The sequence below is a fragment of the Syngnathus floridae genome, chromosome 16, assembly GCF_059516105.1.
Source record: "Syngnathus floridae isolate MCC-2025c chromosome 16, RoL_Sflo_1.0, whole genome shotgun sequence".
NCBI classification, from domain to species: domain Eukaryota; kingdom Metazoa; phylum Chordata; class Actinopteri; order Syngnathiformes; family Syngnathidae; genus Syngnathus; species Syngnathus floridae.
In genome coordinates this window covers 3,499,575-3,515,336 of record NC_142428.1, presented here as the reverse complement: position 1 = coordinate 3,515,336, position 15,762 = coordinate 3,499,575, and the positions used below count along the sequence as shown (strand labels likewise).

At 43.6% G+C, this 15,762-nt stretch overlaps 3 protein-coding genes and 1 long non-coding RNA gene across 5 annotated transcripts; 1 reads left to right on the top strand and 3 right to left on the bottom strand.

Moving 5' to 3' along the window:
• Window positions 1–276: 276 nt before the first annotated feature.
• Window positions 277–2,670, bottom strand: manea (mannosidase, endo-alpha). Its single transcript, XM_088400137.1, has 5 exons — window positions 2,372–2,670; window positions 1,590–2,133; window positions 1,389–1,498; window positions 1,238–1,314; window positions 277–1,170 (listed from the first exon to the last, which is right to left on the bottom strand). The coding sequence occupies exons 2-5, from the start codon at window positions 2,086–2,088 to the stop codon at window positions 537–539; spliced, it is 1,320 nt and encodes a 439-aa protein (XP_088256263.1). The 5' UTR covers window positions 2,089–2,133; window positions 2,372–2,670; the 3' UTR covers window positions 277–536.
• Window positions 2,671–2,952: 282 nt separating this feature from the next.
• LOC148385123 (serine/threonine-protein phosphatase PP1-beta catalytic subunit-like) lies at window positions 2,953–8,357 on the bottom strand. Its single transcript, XM_088400139.1, has 8 exons — window positions 8,227–8,357; window positions 6,943–7,074; window positions 5,475–5,705; window positions 5,298–5,402; window positions 5,147–5,218; window positions 4,908–5,059; window positions 4,703–4,837; window positions 2,953–4,640 (listed from the first exon to the last, which is right to left on the bottom strand). Exons 1-8 carry the CDS (start codon window positions 8,276–8,278, stop codon window positions 4,536–4,538), a joined length of 984 nt encoding a protein of 327 aa, XP_088256265.1. The 5' UTR covers window positions 8,279–8,357; the 3' UTR covers window positions 2,953–4,535.
• Window positions 8,038–10,512, top strand: LOC148385122 (uncharacterized). Of its 2 annotated transcripts, none has more exons than XR_015863352.1 (2): window positions 8,038–9,415; window positions 10,070–10,512. It is a non-coding gene; the product is annotated as an uncharacterized LOC148385122 (long non-coding RNA). The 2 variants fall into 2 exon arrangements; XR_015863351.1 differs by having other exon boundaries at window positions 9,516–10,512.
• On the bottom strand, window positions 8,535–14,482 carry plb1 (phospholipase B1). The gene is made up of 31 exons (XM_088400136.1): window positions 14,336–14,482; window positions 14,037–14,113; window positions 13,924–13,974; window positions 13,765–13,825; window positions 13,636–13,694; window positions 13,421–13,494; window positions 13,304–13,347; window positions 13,119–13,227; window positions 12,958–13,009; window positions 12,639–12,719; window positions 12,510–12,575; window positions 12,340–12,440; window positions 12,173–12,254; window positions 11,990–12,094; window positions 11,825–11,920; window positions 11,681–11,752; window positions 11,476–11,553; window positions 11,206–11,266; window positions 11,088–11,146; window positions 10,946–11,013; window positions 10,701–10,744; window positions 10,518–10,617; window positions 10,403–10,454; window positions 10,202–10,282; window positions 10,058–10,123; window positions 9,897–9,991; window positions 9,734–9,815; window positions 9,536–9,640; window positions 9,344–9,439; window positions 9,132–9,206; window positions 8,535–8,914 (listed from the first exon to the last, which is right to left on the bottom strand). The coding sequence occupies exons 1-31, from the start codon at window positions 14,394–14,396 to the stop codon at window positions 8,690–8,692; spliced, it is 2,478 nt and encodes an 825-aa protein (XP_088256262.1). The 5' UTR covers window positions 14,397–14,482; the 3' UTR covers window positions 8,535–8,689.
• Window positions 14,483–15,762: the final 1,280 nt, after the last annotated feature.

The window sequence follows — 15,762 nt, the reverse complement described above, 5'->3', positions numbered from 1 at the left end:
CAAGTTGCACAGGTTATGTGTCCTATAAAGACAATGGATTATTTTGAAGCAGTTCAAGTTGTCAAATAAAGGCAAAAGTTGTGAAAGATTTTCTTATTTTATAACACCAAATCTGGTTTTCTACAATGAGGGGTGTGTAGATTTTCACAATAAATGCTGTCAAGCAACTTCAGACTCAGTTTACCAGGCTGAGTCACTATTTAGACCTTGGCCATGGACAGTCACAACGTCTGTGCTTCCTTTATTGGTTCAGGTTATAAAAGAGCTGCTCAATGATGGATTAAATGATAATCACCATTTATTTTTATTAATATTGAAAGTAGCATCAATATCTCCCTTGGGTTCATGATTGCATACATGCTAAATGCATAGTGTTGATGCTTTATGGTCCTTTCAGTTTAAGAGCTTAGCCTCCATCTTGTGGCAAGTCATCAGAACATCTTTTGGGTGGGGCGTCAATGACTCAGAGATTTTTGCTCTTCACAGCAGAGATCCACCCGTGTCCCACCTATGTGACCAATCAAGTCCCGGGCGGATCACTCCCGCCGTCTTCCTCGCTCGTCGCCAAATATGGCGGCCCACTTACGCGTAATCTCCAAGTAGATGGTCGGTTTGTTAGGCAAGTAGTCCAGATAGAGCACCGAGCCGCTTTTGGGGACGGCCGTCTCGATCTGCGTGCCCTCGTGCCACTCGTTGAAGGAGGTGACGGAAAGTAAGTCGGGCTTGGCTTCCAGCGCGGCGCTCAGCGAGGTCTCGTAGTACTTGCCGTTGATGCGGTTCCTGGTGTTTTGGAAGTTCCACGGGCGCACGCCTGTATCCACGTAGCCCGGCCCCACGCTGGGGACGAAGAGGAGGCCGTTGTCGCGGCAGAAGGCCCGTAGCGCCTGCCAGTTGCGCTGTGTCGCGCCGTAGGTGAAGCCGTTGGTGGCGAAGTAGGTGTAGATGCCGTCAAAGCCGGCGCTTAGCACCTCGCGCTGGTGCTTCTCCTCCACCAGAAGGGCCAGGAAGACGGCGTCGTGCGGGGTGTCGCGGATGCCGCCGCTCTCCGTGCGCCGCAGCAGCCGGGCCCACTGCTCCGTGTTCAGCAGGTACGAGTCGTACACGTAGAATAGGGGGAGGAACTTACCCATGTCGGTGCGGTAGCGGAAGAAGGCCGGGTGTTCGCCGTACCTGGGGGGGTTAGCGATTTGAGGTTTAAAAATATTCCTGAGTCGGAATGTTGCCAGGTTGGACTCACTTGTCAATAATGTATTTGACGTTGCCATGCATGTTGACTTCATCTCTCCCTTTGTAGGGCTCAATGTGGAAAGTCACCTGTGGAGAAATTTGTGAGCTTATATCTGCATATTTTTGAGTGACAGGAGAGATGACAACATTCACGTTGTCACCTTAATGTGGTAGCGCTGTGCCATGTCCAGGAGCTGCGGCACAATGTCATCTATCGGCTGGCCGTTGTCATCCTTGGTATGAGGCGGGTACCAGGAAACGGCGATGACCCCTGAGGACGCCATAAATCATTTCAGTTAGCACATCTCATGGAAGAAATCATTACTCATGGGTGTTTTTTTTTTCATGACGTTTCCTCATACCAATGGCAGCTGTACGCAGCTGCTGCATGTGGGCCTCCATGACAGCCGGGTCCCGGGAGCTATAAGGCCCCAGCTCCGGGTAGAAGTTGGCCCCAATGTCATCAGGCGGGATGTGCCTGTCTTGTGGATACCTCTCAGCCACTTTGGGGTCCCAGTGCCGCATCCGTGGGTGGTCCCAGTGGATGTATTTGCTGTCAAAGCTGGGGTTGCCATACCAGATGTAGTAGAAGGCGTGAAGGTAGTAGTTTGGCGGGGGGAACTTGCTTAGTATGGCCGCCAGTTTGTCATCCTCTCCCGATCGGGCGGCTTTGCTCAATCCGGGTCGCTCGGGTTGAACGTCGCTCTCCTTCGCCTGGTCTTTCTGGTCCAGGGGAGGCTCCTTGCCATCTGGAAACGCATTGTCTTCCGGGGCGAGCAACTTGAGCGCTACAGTCACGATGAGCACGAGCAGGACCACAGCCAGCAAAGCCGCACACTGCTTACGTCGGAACCGGGCCATTCTTCATCACCCAAAGCGCTGTCGCTCATTGTGGAGTCAACAAATCTGGAGAAGAAAAAATAACACATTTCAACATTTTTAAAAGCATGAATGACAATGAGTTACATATATTTTATTACAATAAATGCATTTTAATCTGCAAAAAAATGTATGATCGCAAAAGTAAGCATTCGTAGCTAACGTATATGATTGTAACAGAACCCTGCCAAGTTCCAAATAGGTCTGCGAATATAAAAACAGCGAGCTAATAGCTAATTAATGCTAACCAGGCTTCAACTCTTACCTGTATCGATGAACTTCGGACGAGTCACCAGAGCCGATAATAACAGATAACGTTTACCCCGCAAAGCATGATGTATCCCCCCTCACGACCTCACCCCTTCTTGACGAGATACATTTGACAAAGAATACGTTAACAGGCACATTTACTAATTGCTTATACCAGACATTTTTTTGCTATATTAGCTGGACATGATATAGCAATTTATACTAACTATAGCGTACCCCGATGATTCCGGGTTGACAGAATCCAAGATGTATATACATAGTGGATCTATTTGCAGAGTGCATGGCGAGGCATCCATTTTATTTGTATATCAGCGCGGATGAAGCTACTTCCGCTACAACGGTACACGCACCAAATGTAAATACTACACTTCTCGCGAGGCATCCAGTTTATGTGTACATCAGCGCGGATGCAGCTACTTCCGGTACAGCTGCATGACACTTTGCTCTTCGTCCAGGGGTTGAGTGACATCTGCCGGACACATTTAATTACTGCACTTCGCCTTTTTAACCTATTTGTTGTTTATGTGCCTGTATTTCCAAAAGTAGTATTTCACTCTCAAAAAGCAAGCAAACGACTTGAGTTTCCACCCATTTATTGACTTTCAAACTCGTACAAATTGCAAAACTAGGTTAACACCGCACTCATTTCATATGTTGTTATTATTAGGAAATAAATTAAAAGCGTGTGAATAGAGGAAAAAACAAACAAAAACAACCACATATAGAAGAAGTATGCCCCAAAGAGCAGGCGGAGAGCGTTACTGTAGTACATTGCATCTAAACACCAGGTGGCGTCACAATCACAATAGCAATGCCAGGTCATGTGCAAGCCTATGGCCACTTCCACTGCCAGTCATCAGACTCCAAAAAAGATGGAAGGAAGAGGAGGAGTAGGATGGAAGGACAACACTTGGCAAAGCTCCAAAAAGATGCAGTTCTGTGTCATGGCGTACAATTCTTTTGAGTATTTAGTAGTTTTATTTTGACACATTTAACAAGAATCCACAAGCTGGTTTAAGCACTTATCATAGAAAAAGCAAGGACATGCCGCACACACACGCTGCACGTCTCGATTCAAAATAATCAAGTAAAAATACTGACCATCATCGAAAAATTCTATGAATTTATGTTTCACCATTAAAAAAAAGATATGACTGCCTAAGGAAACAATCCTGATATGACAAATGACAAAAAGAAAAATACAGTGGAACCTCCAAAGTTGAATGCTGATTTGGAGCAATATTTTGTGAACCAATAAGTTTCATTTGGATCGTTTTGGACTGAGTTGTAAGTTGAAGTTACTTTAACGAGAGTTTACGTTGTTGACGTCAGAGGTTCCACTGTTGTCTGCGGAATATTTGAAAACAGAGGCACGGTGGAATTCATGTCAGGAGGGGGGAAAAGTTCGATCTTTCATAAATACCGGTCCCTTCACATTCTTTGCAACTAACCAGGGAGACGTCACATGTCGATAGCGATGGAAATACATGTACTTTAATACACATGTACGTAAGCGTGTTCAGCTGGAATATCGGGAGGCGCTCACTCAGCGAAATGACACCAATTTGACTTTTTGTGCGTCAAGAGAAAATAAAAAAAAATACAGATTTTTATTCTCCTCACAACGTGTGTTAATACTATCAAAATATTAACAAACAGGCAAACGATTACAAAGTAACAGATTGGTCACAGCAAATGTATGTACGCTTACACGTTAAGAAAAGAGCGGTCAATGGATGGCTGGGGGAAGAGTTGTCAGTGGAAATAAATCAGTTTAGCACAGTGGAACCTCCTAAGGGGAACATATAAGAGACTCCAGTTGATTAAATTTGGTGTGTTGGTACCAGAAATGAAACTTACTGTCACGCAAGGTAAGCGTCCGTCTGCTTAGCACAAAATGAGCGCCGCGTAATCAAACATCAATTACTTACAACCGATAACACCGGGCGAACGTAAATAAACACTTGATCAGAGTTGTTTGAATCGATACGTGTGAGCTCTTATTGCATGAACGTTACTAAGAAATTTGAACATCAACTTTGGAGGTTCCACTGGAGCTGTGCTATGCAGCGGACTGAGATGTTGCTGGGTCAGAGGGTGTGCGGTATTTCTGTGTGTGTGTGTCTGTGTGTGTGTGGGGGGGTTACAAGGCTGCGCGTTCACCTCTTCTTAGGGGCCTGAGTGGTGCGGGAAGGAGTGACAGGCCGACCGGAATTGACCCCCCCATACTGATATTTGGCCTTCTTCTCTGAGGGCTTCAAAATCTTTAAACGAGAGAAATCAACAATCAGATATGAACATGACACTCCAGTGTGTGTGATTGTACCTGAAAGGAGCACATGAGCGATTCATCCACGCTCATCATGCCGCCGGCGTTGTCAAACTCCCCGCAGTAGTTGGGCGCCGAAAAAAGTGTGACCAGTTGACGTTTGGCAAAGAACTCGTATCCGTCCTCCACAACCTGCCAGAGGAGACGCGTGTCATCATTCCCGCCCGCCCACAGTTCGGCCGTCTACGCTTGCAGCGCCTACCTGGTGGGCCCTGCAGATGAGATCCAAGTCGTGGCGGTTGAGGAACTTGCTGACCACGTCGGCGCCGAAGGTGAAGGAGACCCCACGGTCGTTCTCGCCCCAGCCTTGCACGTCCTTGTCCGGGTCCGACCAAAGCAGGTCGCAGAGCAGACCTGTGGATCACGAAAACACACATTTAAATGATGTTTTTTTTTTTTTTTATTTGCTGCCATAAGGAAACCTTGTTTCCAACACGTTACCGGTATCAGGCACATCTGTTGGCCTCATGATCCTGCGAATCTGCTCCATGGACTGCAAATCTGGCGAAAGTCCTGAAAGGTAAAAACACCACTCGGTTATTTTGCGAGGGTAAGCAGTTTTGCTTGAACACTTGAACTGTCATCTACTGACCTCCGTGGCAGCAGAAGATCTTTTCGTCGATGATGGCAGCGATGGGCAGGCAGTTGAAGCAGTCTGTGAAGGTCTTCCACAGCTTGATGTTGAAGCGGCGCTTACCTGGCGAGCGCATACGCGGAACAAATGTTAGTTGCGTGCGGCGGTGAGCCTCGCGTGTGTGTCCAAACGTACACTCATCGTAGAAGCCGTAGATGCGGTTGATGGAGGCGCACTCGTGGTTGCCCCTGAGCAGGAAGAAGTTCTCCGGGTACTTGATCTTGTAGGCCAGCAGCAGGCAGATGGTCTCCAGCGACTGCTTGCCACGGTCCACGTAGTCGCCGAGGAACAGGTAGTTGGCCTCCGGAGGGAAGCCGCCGTACTCGAAAAGACGCAGCAGGTCCGTGTACTGGCCGTGGATGTCACCTGACCACGAGAGAGGACATGTTTGAACCAACGCTTTTTCTTTAGCTTAATTCTGACTCCAAGCCTTGATTCCGTTTATATCCCAAGTAAGAGCTGCTCTAATTCAGTCTCCTCGCTGAAGGTCAGCAGAATAATAACAGGCCCAGTTGCGGCCGCCACGTGTGCCAGGACCTTTCCGGCAAACCGTGCCACCAAAAAACCGTGTCAACCCAAAAAAAATAATAACAGGACCAGGACACAACCCGACCGCATACGGACCTGAATGGTCCAAATTGCAATTTACGGTACGTCTTGTCTTACACGGCTAAAGAGAAAACCGCCTCTGGCACCAAAACGAGACATGACTGCAACGCAATGTCTTATTTGGGCCTTCTTTGTATCGAAGATTAAAAAACACACTAAGTGCAAATGAAAGCTTGCACAAGTGCTGAGAATATTTTGGCGGCAAACCAGCAATTTTTTTTTTGCCATCAAAATGAGTCAAATGGGGCAGATCGAGATCTGTCCGGCGGTTTCGTAAGTTGGCTTTCTTCCTTCCTAATAAGCGGTCCAAAAGAACATGGAGGAAAAGTCAAGAGCTGTTTGGAATGCAGAGCACGCTCGAGTTCGGGGTATGGAATGACAAGACATTGTTTGCCTTCCCCGAGCAAGCAAAGAGTGACCCAGGCGAGTGTTCTGTGATGCGGAGTGGTTATATAAGACAACTCGGAGCTGCAGCGCAAGAAATAGACTGCGCGTTTGTACATCTGTGTGTGTGTGTGTGTGTGTGTGTACAGAGTGGGAGTTCCCCAGTGGCGCAGCCCTCAGGACTCGCAAAGCTGCTTTCTGCATGAGCAGCACACTAACATCGAAGTCTCTGGCTATTTGTGGGGAGATCCGCAGAAAGCTCGCCCTGTGATTCCCAAAATTTGCGATGGGGACTGCTAGGTTTTTTCAGGCTTCTTCTAGCAGTAGGTGTTAAGATGAAAAACTTTTTAAATTCCTTTCATCGTGTTCAGAATGTCCTGGGTTGCCCAAAGTACTTGATTATTACAGTACAGTATTCATTGCAAACAAAATTAGAAAAACGATTTAATTGTGTCACTTTCAAATAATACAATAAAAAAAATATATTACATGTTATCAATTTACATGACCTGGTCCATCTGTCTCTTTTTGAAACCAAACCCTTAAGTGATGTTTTGCAGAGGTGCTTGAAAAAAGACAAAATGGAGGAAGTGCCTGGCGAATTACTGACCACAGATCTTGAGGGGAGCCTCGAGCTCCAGCAAGATGGGCTGGCTGAGGAAAATCTCGCGGGATTTGATGCACAGGCCCCGCACCTCCGCCTCCGTCATCTGCACGATCTTGCCGGGGCGACATCCCCTCACTGGAGCACACAGACAAGAGGAGTCATTCTATCCAATTTTTTTTTTTTTTTTTTTTTTTTTTAACAGAACATAAACCACACTGAGTGTTTTTGCCCTCTATGTTCATTCAACAAGGCAGTGACGGTGAGAAATAAATCAAATGAACTTGCGCCAAGGACATTTTTAACGATGCCAAAGCAGCTCGCTGCACTCGCGGCAAAAAATATCTCTCTTGGGAACAGCAAGGCTCTTAATTAAGAACATTAAATGATGATACTGCTCATCTCTCCCTCTTTTTTTCCTTTTACACCCCTTCTAGCTTGCAATCTGGTCCTCCCACCATAAAAATGTTTCGCAATTTGTGCAGCAGCAGTCTGCCAAAATGTCCACTTGTTCACCCACATATGATTTTTTTTTTTTTAAGGCAGGTTATTGCTAATTTTTTAGGGGGGTGGGGAATATTTGAATGTCATTATAGCTCAGTGGGTCTTAAATGAAGGTTTTAACTTGATTGAATATTCTCTTCAACTGTCTGGCATCACTTTATAACTTAAAATTTCTGCTTGCAACTCTATAAAAGGAAAAAAATGGCTGTGCGATGACTCAATTTTTAACATGTCATGAAATACAGTACTTTATAGGAATTAAATTTTCTGATGGACAATTAGGCCTACTGCGCTTTAATGTTAGTAATGGTTGTACTCGGACATTTTTTTTTTTTTTTCTAACTATATAAAAAGTTAGAGAACAACTCTTTGAGATTCCGACTTTCGTAACGCAAACGACGAGAAAGGCGACACCCATTTAAGCTAAGTTCGTGAGTTTGGGGACATTTCCTAATACCCGAAACTGCCACTCCTACTCGATGAAATATTATGTCCAAATTTGGTCATTTTAGTCATATAAACAATGTGGGACATCAAGGGGCCTTGATCGTCATAAAGTATACGACGAAGCTAAGCGATGCTAACGTAGGCGTTCACCGCCCGACTGTTTATAAACACTGAGGGGGCTCGAGATAGCGTCAAGCTAACGAGCTACTTAGCTAGCTTCGTTGCTATTTTAGTGACATAAAAACAAGGCGGCTGCTCCGGAGGTTTAGGGAAATAAACCGTGAGTAGGGTGGCGTAAAACCGAATTCGTCAGGGATCTGTATGTGTGTTTGGACTCACCTTCTAGAAGGCGAGAGATGAGGCTGTCCACGTTCAATTCGCCCTCCGCCATCTTCACGCTCTGATGGGAGTCGACTCGTACTGGACGAGAGCAAGTAGTAGTGCGTCCAGTGAACACTAGAAGGCGCTGGTGTCACCTATCGATGCGTTTACAACTTTATTGAGACGTCAATAAATACAAGTCATTTCGTTTTTTTAAAAAATATTAATCGTTAATTATATATCTTTTGAAAAATTATATAATTTTATCTAGTTTTTAGTTAAGTACATCTCATTTAGTAGAGTAAAAAAACATGTAAATTGGAAAATTAGAAACTGTATAAAATCTTTATTACAATCATGTTTTCCAATAGAATAAAATATATAACAAAATGTTCATTTAAAAGACCAGTGCAGAACTATTATTTAACACATAAATTATTGCATATTGAATATTACTGGACTCACTTAGCCTTGCCCTAGTTTAAAAGAAAGAGGTCTTTATTTGCACTTCTGTTGGTACGACTGAGTTCATGCTCCTCCCATTCATCTTGGCTCTGCATGTGAGCATCAGCCAGGTGAAGGCCCAGCCCAGCAGGAGGGCCAAAACGGCGAGTACTGCGGTCAGCCATAGCGGGACCCCCTCAGAGCAGTGTGTTGAGGGCAGACTGGCTGCACTGTTTATCTTTGTAAAGATATACGGATGCTCCTGCAATGAACAAGACAGATATTGTAGTGTGGGAGATGTGTAGTGGATATAAAAGGTCTACATCCCTTGTTCAAATGCCATTTTATTTGTGATATTACAAAAAATAAAAGCTCGAGTGGAAAAGTTTGAAATTATTTATCTTGGTCTCTTGTATATGACACTTAAACAGGGGTGTGTAGACTTTTTAAATCCACCATATAAGCATGAGTTTCTTCACCTCTGTGGGACACTTGATGACATCTCTGCCACTTGTGAAATTATTGTACGTCTGCTTTTTGCCCACAGGCTCCAACTGGAAAGAAACCAGCACTTAAAAAAAACAACACGATAGTTTGCATTTCTACTTAGCTAGACGAGTGGGAATACTTTTGGCACTTCTGCAGAGGGTTAGCTTCCTTTTCCACTTGTATCTGATGTCGTCTCACTCACCATGTTATTCCACATGGCCACGGCCATCTTGGCATGTCCCCGTTCGCTGAAGTGGAAACAGTCCAGGGCAAAGTAGGTGACATCGGGTCGGCCGTCCTAATGAGTTGAAAGCAAGTTTTAAGTAGTAGTATTTGTTCTCTACTACCTCTCACTGCGATCGAACGATCCTCAGTATGTGTGGAGGAGACTTACATCATTCAAAGGGATAATGGAGTTTCTGAAGAAGGGCTGCACCACCACGGCAAAGTCTTCCCGGTCGTCATAGCGACCACTGTATGCCACTCTCTCGGTCTCAATCTGAAGGAGAAAAGACAAATGAACCATTTTGCTTTGCCAAACTTCCTACACCCATATATATATATCTATATATACACAAACTACAGTTCTCACCTGTATTTCTCGATTGATCCTTTTGGCTTCAGCCAGCTCAAGGGAGTCATCTCCCGGTAGTAAGAAGCACGGGCACGCCAATCTGAAGACGAATAAAACACACATGCTTGGCTAACCATTGGTTTTTATAAATAATACAGAGTAGTTGATGCGATGAGCATACGGTTGTATCACGTTGCACCCGATACTGTCCCTCTTGATCCTACGCAGGCCATCGATCTGCAGGATTTCCAAAATGTTGACTATGGTCCTGGGAACCTAAAGGGGTGTGCAGACTATTGTTAGAGCGAGACCATGTTTTTTTAGCATAGCATCTTACTTCACCTCTTTGTACAGCAGGTCCAAGCTGGTCGTCAAGTGATGGCTGAAGTTCTGAGGTGACAAAGAGGCCTGTAGACAAGACTTTTGTTTACTCTTATGGGATCAGATTAAGTTGATGACCCGAGGTTGATGTGATGGCTGACTCACCCGGTCGTTGCAGAACTGACACAGGTCATTGCCGCCGATGAAGAGAGTCACCAGCTTCCAATCGTTGGCAAAGTCCACTGTCTGCTTCCACGTATTTTGAAATAATATTTTTTTAGTATTCATAGATTTTTTTTTAACATGGTTTAACAAATATAATGTATTTGACCTTTTATATATTTTACTATGCAATGTATAACTCACAGTGTCGTTTTTCATCACTTCAATCAGTCGTCTGACTTGTTCTGGAATTGCCCTGTATTTATTTTATTATTATTAATGTGGAATACATAAATAAATAACAAATAGCTTAACTCACGAGACTTTGGCTCCCGATACAGACATGTTGAAGCCGCTCTTCTTCTTCCCTTGACCTTTTGATGCTCCTTTAAGGTCTGGATTGAATTTCCTGAGGATGTCTGGGGGGGCGGGGGGCAAAATAGGCTCGACGCTGCTTCCTAGCAGTGTCATCGCATCTTTACGTAGGGGTAGGATGTCTTACTTGCTAAAGTGGTAACAGTCTCCAGGCTTTTATCGCCTCCAATGCTACAGGGTGAGAGGACAGCAAGTAAATTAAACCTGAACAAGTGTGAGGTTGGCTGTTGCATCAATATATGTCTGACAGTAGGGGGCGCTTCTCTAAATCTCCAGGAATACGTCCGAATGACTTGAAAATATTGATTTAAAAGTCAAATCATATTTTTGTGGGTAAAAGAGGCTCGGTAAAACTGCAACCTAACGTCTCACCTCCACGACACTCCTCTATATTCCGTTCTGAGCTCCAATAGATTCTTTGCCTTCGCACCAAAGCCGGCCTAAAACAGAAAATATGACATTTGTTTTGACGGTTTAAATGGTATGTTTGGGTGGTCGTGGTTAGAAGACGTACTGTTATGGAGTCGCCCAAAGCAGCCACCACCTTGATGTCAGCCGGCCGGACCTTGTGAGCTAACACAACCAGCAGAATATGACATGCTGTTGACCAACGAGTGGAGTCAGGTTGGTACCTGAAATGGGCGCTGAGTCAGACGGTTCCGTGTTGAGACATGAGAAGTCGCTGCCCCAGTTCTACAAAAGAGCAGAATATTTTAGCTTGTTTGCATTTTGTATATTGTAGTTCGAATTTGGCAGAATTATTAACAACACTCTTGAAAATGGGTGTCAAATATACATGACGTTTATTTTCCCTTCACAGGGACTTTAAAGAGCAGAAATGCATTCACGCAGCTAAAAACCAAATCAAGCTGAGTTAAATAAAAAAATTTAAGAAAACATACAGTAATCGGTGCAGGAGTCGGTGGAGGTCCTGGAAACGTGTAGTTGCTGTTACCAGCCGTTCTAAAGAAAGGTGCTGCCTAAAAGAAAAGACATTCAAATAATTCAGAGCTTGGCCGAATTTCCAAAATACATTTCAACACATATTCCAAACAATTAATTGAGCCAGGAAATTCCGTCAAATTGCAAACACAAAAGAATGATTACCTCAGAGGGGCACTTGAGATCAAACTCGACCATGAAGTCTTGTGTGAATGTCTTATTTCCCACCGGCTCGAGCTGCACGAAACGAGCGAGATTTCAAATCAAATCAAATCAAATCAAATCAAATCAAATCAAATCAAATCCTACCATGTTGTTCCAGAGGGCTCGGGCCATCAGCGTGTGAGCTTTCTGGCTCAGGTGAAAGCAATCAGGTGAGAAATAGGAGCGATCGGGCTTTCCATCCTGATAGCAAAAGCATTTGGAATCATGATTATCATTATTACAGCATGTTATAATAGTGGCAGGTTTTACCGGCGAGGTCGGAAGGAAAACCTCCCTAAAAAAAGGCTGCAGGACGACGGTGAAGTTGTCATGGGTGTCGTAGCGCCCGGAGTCCACCAGCTGTCGCATTGCGTGCTAGGAAAAGGAACAGACGGGCAAAAAAAAAAAAAAGTGGTGCTTCAAACTCATTCACTGCCGTATGCCAAAACTGACCTGATAACCTCGGAGGAATTCTTCCGTCTTTCGTAGTTCGACTGAGCCATCTTTTGGCAACAATACGCACGGGCAAACCATCCTGAGAAAAACGTACAATCATGTCCGCTAATCTCTCACTTAGTGACTCTAACGTTGGTGTTGTTTATCGTGGCATCATCACTGACCTGACGAACCAGGTGGGGCATCCCAGCGTTTTATCTTTATGCAGATCTCGCAGCGGTATAATGTTCAACAGCTCCACCAGGTTGACAAGCGCACGTGGCACCTAAAAAGTCATAAAAAGATGTTTTAAATTTGACCAGAGCCTGGGTGATAAGAACTTTGGTGTGTGTACCTCATTGTGGAGTATATCCAAAGCTCGACGGATGCGTTCAGCCACATTCCTGGGTGAGAAGATCACCTGTGTTTTGAGAATATTTAATTTGTGTGGGAATTTTAGCAGCGTGTCATTTTGTGTACTCACACTGTCTGAGCAGAAGTCGCATATGTCATTGCCGCCGATGAACATGGTGATCACTTTCCAGTCGTTGTGGAAATCGATCCTCTGCGCTCAAGTTAAGAAGAATTTCTTGAAATATAAAAGGAAACTGAAAGGATGTTGTGGTCATGTAAATAAACTATAAATTGCAATTTTACGTCACATGGGTTTACGATTGAGTACAGGCATGGTGTTGATGTTTCGTGATCCTCTTTAAGTACTTTGCAACCATCTTGTGGCATCGACTTGCAACTACAAACTCCCATTGTGTGTGTGTGTCTTATTAAGTGTCAATAATTATTACCGGGTCGTTTTTCATGATGTCCACTAAGATGCGCACTTGTTCCACGACATCACTGAAAAAACAAAAAAAGAACTTCACGTCCGGCAAAGGTGTTGATTTTTTTTTTTTTATCAGAAATAATACATATATTTTTTATTAATATTTGAGTGAGGCTTACTGACCCACTCTTGGCTCCGGCCACGGCTTGGTTGAGGAAGGCTGCGGGTGAGCTCTGCTTTCCGATTCCCTGAGAGAAGCCAGTCAGGGAGGGGTTGAATTCCCGCAGGATATCTGCCCAACACACACCCAAATACACCCCTAAGACATTATGTCACTGATTATGATAACCCGATAAACACGTACATACTTGGCAAAGTGGTGACCGTGGTGATGTTCTCATCACCGCCAATGCTGAGAATGTAACAAATGAGTCGGTTATGCTTCAAATAAAAAACATTTACAGTAGTGGCCGGTCTTATGGTACCTCCAGGAAAGTCCTCTGTACTCGTTCATTAGCAGCAGAAGGTCGTCGGACTCGGCGCCTACACCATTGCCTGCCTGCGGATCCACAAATCAATCAATTATTTAGATATTGGTGGACATTTGACTAAAAATACAATTAAATTAGTATTCAAATCAAAGTTGATGGTTGAGCTGGATGAATCAAATAAATCATAAATTCTTGGCCATTTGACTTACTGTCAGAGAATCGCCGACTGCGGCCACCACTTTCACGTCGGCTGGTCTCAGCCGATGAACTGCACGACAAGCCAAATGACATTCGTATCTCAATGATTGGGTAATTTCTGTAAAAATCTGATTTGTTACCCGAGTTTGGTGTTGTTGGAGATGGTCGGCGGTCCTTGCAGGGGATCTCAGTGCCCATAACCTACAAAGGCATCAATTTAAAGGAGGTATTTATTCTTCTCAAGCAAATTAAAATTCACTATTCAGTATGTCACAACCATAAGCGTGTTCTCACTGTACCGTTACGTTTTTTGTCCATAGCTGCATGGCCGCTTTGCTTGACATGTCCTCCTGCAAACAGAGTATTTTTAAGCCTTTGTATGCATTCGGGACGGGCTTCGTGATTTGCTTACCAGATCGGAAGTGTCCTTCAGGATGAGTGGTATTGACTGCAGCACGGCGGTATCTTCAATGTCAATGGTGAGAGTGTCTGTGTGGGACCAGAGTACAAAATATTTTATTTAAAAAATAAATAAAACCAAAACAAATTCTTGAAGGATTGTTAGAACTCAATTTGGACAGAAAGCGACAGAAAGAGAGAGAGCAAGAGCAAGAGCAAGAGAGAGAGCGAGCACAGTGGCCCCTGATAAAAATAAAAGATTTAGGAGCCCACACAAATTTACGCACGATAAATTGACTTGGAGCATCTTACCTGTGAGTAAAAGAGAAGAACTAATGAGAAGAAACCAAGCGAGGAGCATAGATCCGGACATGATAGCAGACTAAACAATCACCTTGCACTACGAGTGAGACAGTTAACTACGTCTGTCTTGCTCTTTATTAGCTCGGCCCCCACCTCGCAGGACGGAGAAGTCGTACAATATAACAAAGCATAGTTTATTGACACACTTAAGTCTCGTTTATGGCTTCTTGAGGGATGCAGTTGACATCACATGGATGTCAATATTGAGGCTAAGTGGATTAAAAAAACAGGTGATCATAGTGTGTGAAATTATTAAATTCCCTGTAATGTGAAGTTTTGGATATTTGACACACATTAGGGAAGAGTATTGCTAACAATTCTATGTGATTTAAATTGATTAAAAAAAAAAAGATGCTTCAAAAGTTTTTTCTTTAACTTTTGTATTGATATCTACTCAATATATTTTAGTGAAAATATTAATTTACTTGCAATTGCGGTATTGTGAAACAGGAAAAATATTAAAATTTGCAATAATGTAATGAAATAAAAATTTTAAATCTTGGGGCTGTCATAAAGGCATTCCTTAAAAATATAAAAAGGTCCCGTTCTTTAAAAGAACATTATGAACTTTGTGGACACAGTGATAGTAACCAAAGAGATATGATTCCATTTCCTGGCGAATAATAAAAATCATTTGGGTGTAAAATTACGATGACCTCAGTCAACGAATGAACAAAAAGGATTTTGTCTAGCTTCAACAAAGCACAACAAACAGGTCCCAAAGCTCAAAATCTATTTAATCGGTTGATGTTTAACTTTGTGTTAAACTACAACTTGAGACTTGTCTTCAGCACATTTTAAGAGCTTGCATGATAAATGCGTTCATGACAGGAAATTCAGTCAAATGGTGAAACTCCAGCAGAGTTTTGGAGATGGTGATGATATGAAATGTTTTATGGTGTACGCAGATTATCTTGGTTGATAGCACGACCCTTGGAATGAACCAGGATATGGAGTTTATCTTCATGCCTTGTAATCAGATTAGCATCAAGCGGCAGGGGGGGAAAAAAATTAACTAGCTGTAACGTTGCAACTACTGCAAGAGTATAACATAATTTAACATTTAGTTTAATACGGGTTTTATTTTGTCTTTTTAGTTATCTAATCATTTTTAAAACTAAATATTTTAGGTGAGGTGGTGTAGTCAACATATATAGTATATATTTATTGAACAACACTGCCCTCTTGTGGATTTTTGTGTTAAGGAGTGGTGCAAGAAAACAATCGGCAAAGTGGGGTGTAATGTACTGCTCCTACTGTGACCACCAGGCGGCACTACTGCAATGTAGTTGATGAATAAGTTGCAAGAGCTCATAAAGAGCCCACCGAACCCAAACTGCTATCTTACTATCTATCTTAGCATCTTACTCTACTCC

Excerpts from the sequence above, each read along its gene's own strand:
- manea (XM_088400137.1), bottom strand. The coding sequence starts at position 2,088 with ATGGCCCGGTTCCGACGTAAGCAGTGTGCGGCTTTGCTGGCTGTGGTC. Across the intron at positions 1,499-1,589 it reads GCTGCGTACAGCTGCCATTG|GGGTCATCGCCGTTTCCTGG; the intron begins GTATGAGGAAAC and ends TGGCGTCCTCAG. Across the intron at positions 1,315-1,388 it reads CACAGCGCTACCACATTAAG|GTGACTTTCCACATTGAGCC; the intron begins GTGACAACGTGA and ends ATTTCTCCACAG.
- LOC148385123 (XM_088400139.1), bottom strand. The coding sequence starts at position 8,278 with ATGGCGGAGGGCGAATTGAACGTGGACAGCCTCATCTCTCGCCTTCTA. Across the intron at positions 5,219-5,297 it reads GATCTTCTGCTGCCACGGAG|GACTTTCGCCAGATTTGCAG; the intron begins GTCAGTAGATGA and ends TTTACCTTTCAG. Across the intron at positions 4,838-4,907 it reads TCATCTGCAGGGCCCACCAG|GTTGTGGAGGACGGATACGA; the intron begins GTAGGCGCTGCA and ends CTCCTCTGGCAG.
- plb1 (XM_088400136.1), bottom strand. The coding sequence starts at position 14,396 with ATGTCCGGATCTATGCTCCTCGCTTGGTTTCTTCTCATTAGTTCTTCT. Across the intron at positions 13,975-14,036 it reads TGAAGGACACTTCCGATCTG|GAGGACATGTCAAGCAAAGC; the intron begins GTAAGCAAATCA and ends CTCTGTTTGCAG. Across the intron at positions 10,745-10,945 it reads TATAGAGGAGTGTCGTGGAG|CATTGGAGGCGATAAAAGCC; the intron begins GTGAGACGTTAG and ends CTCACCCTGTAG.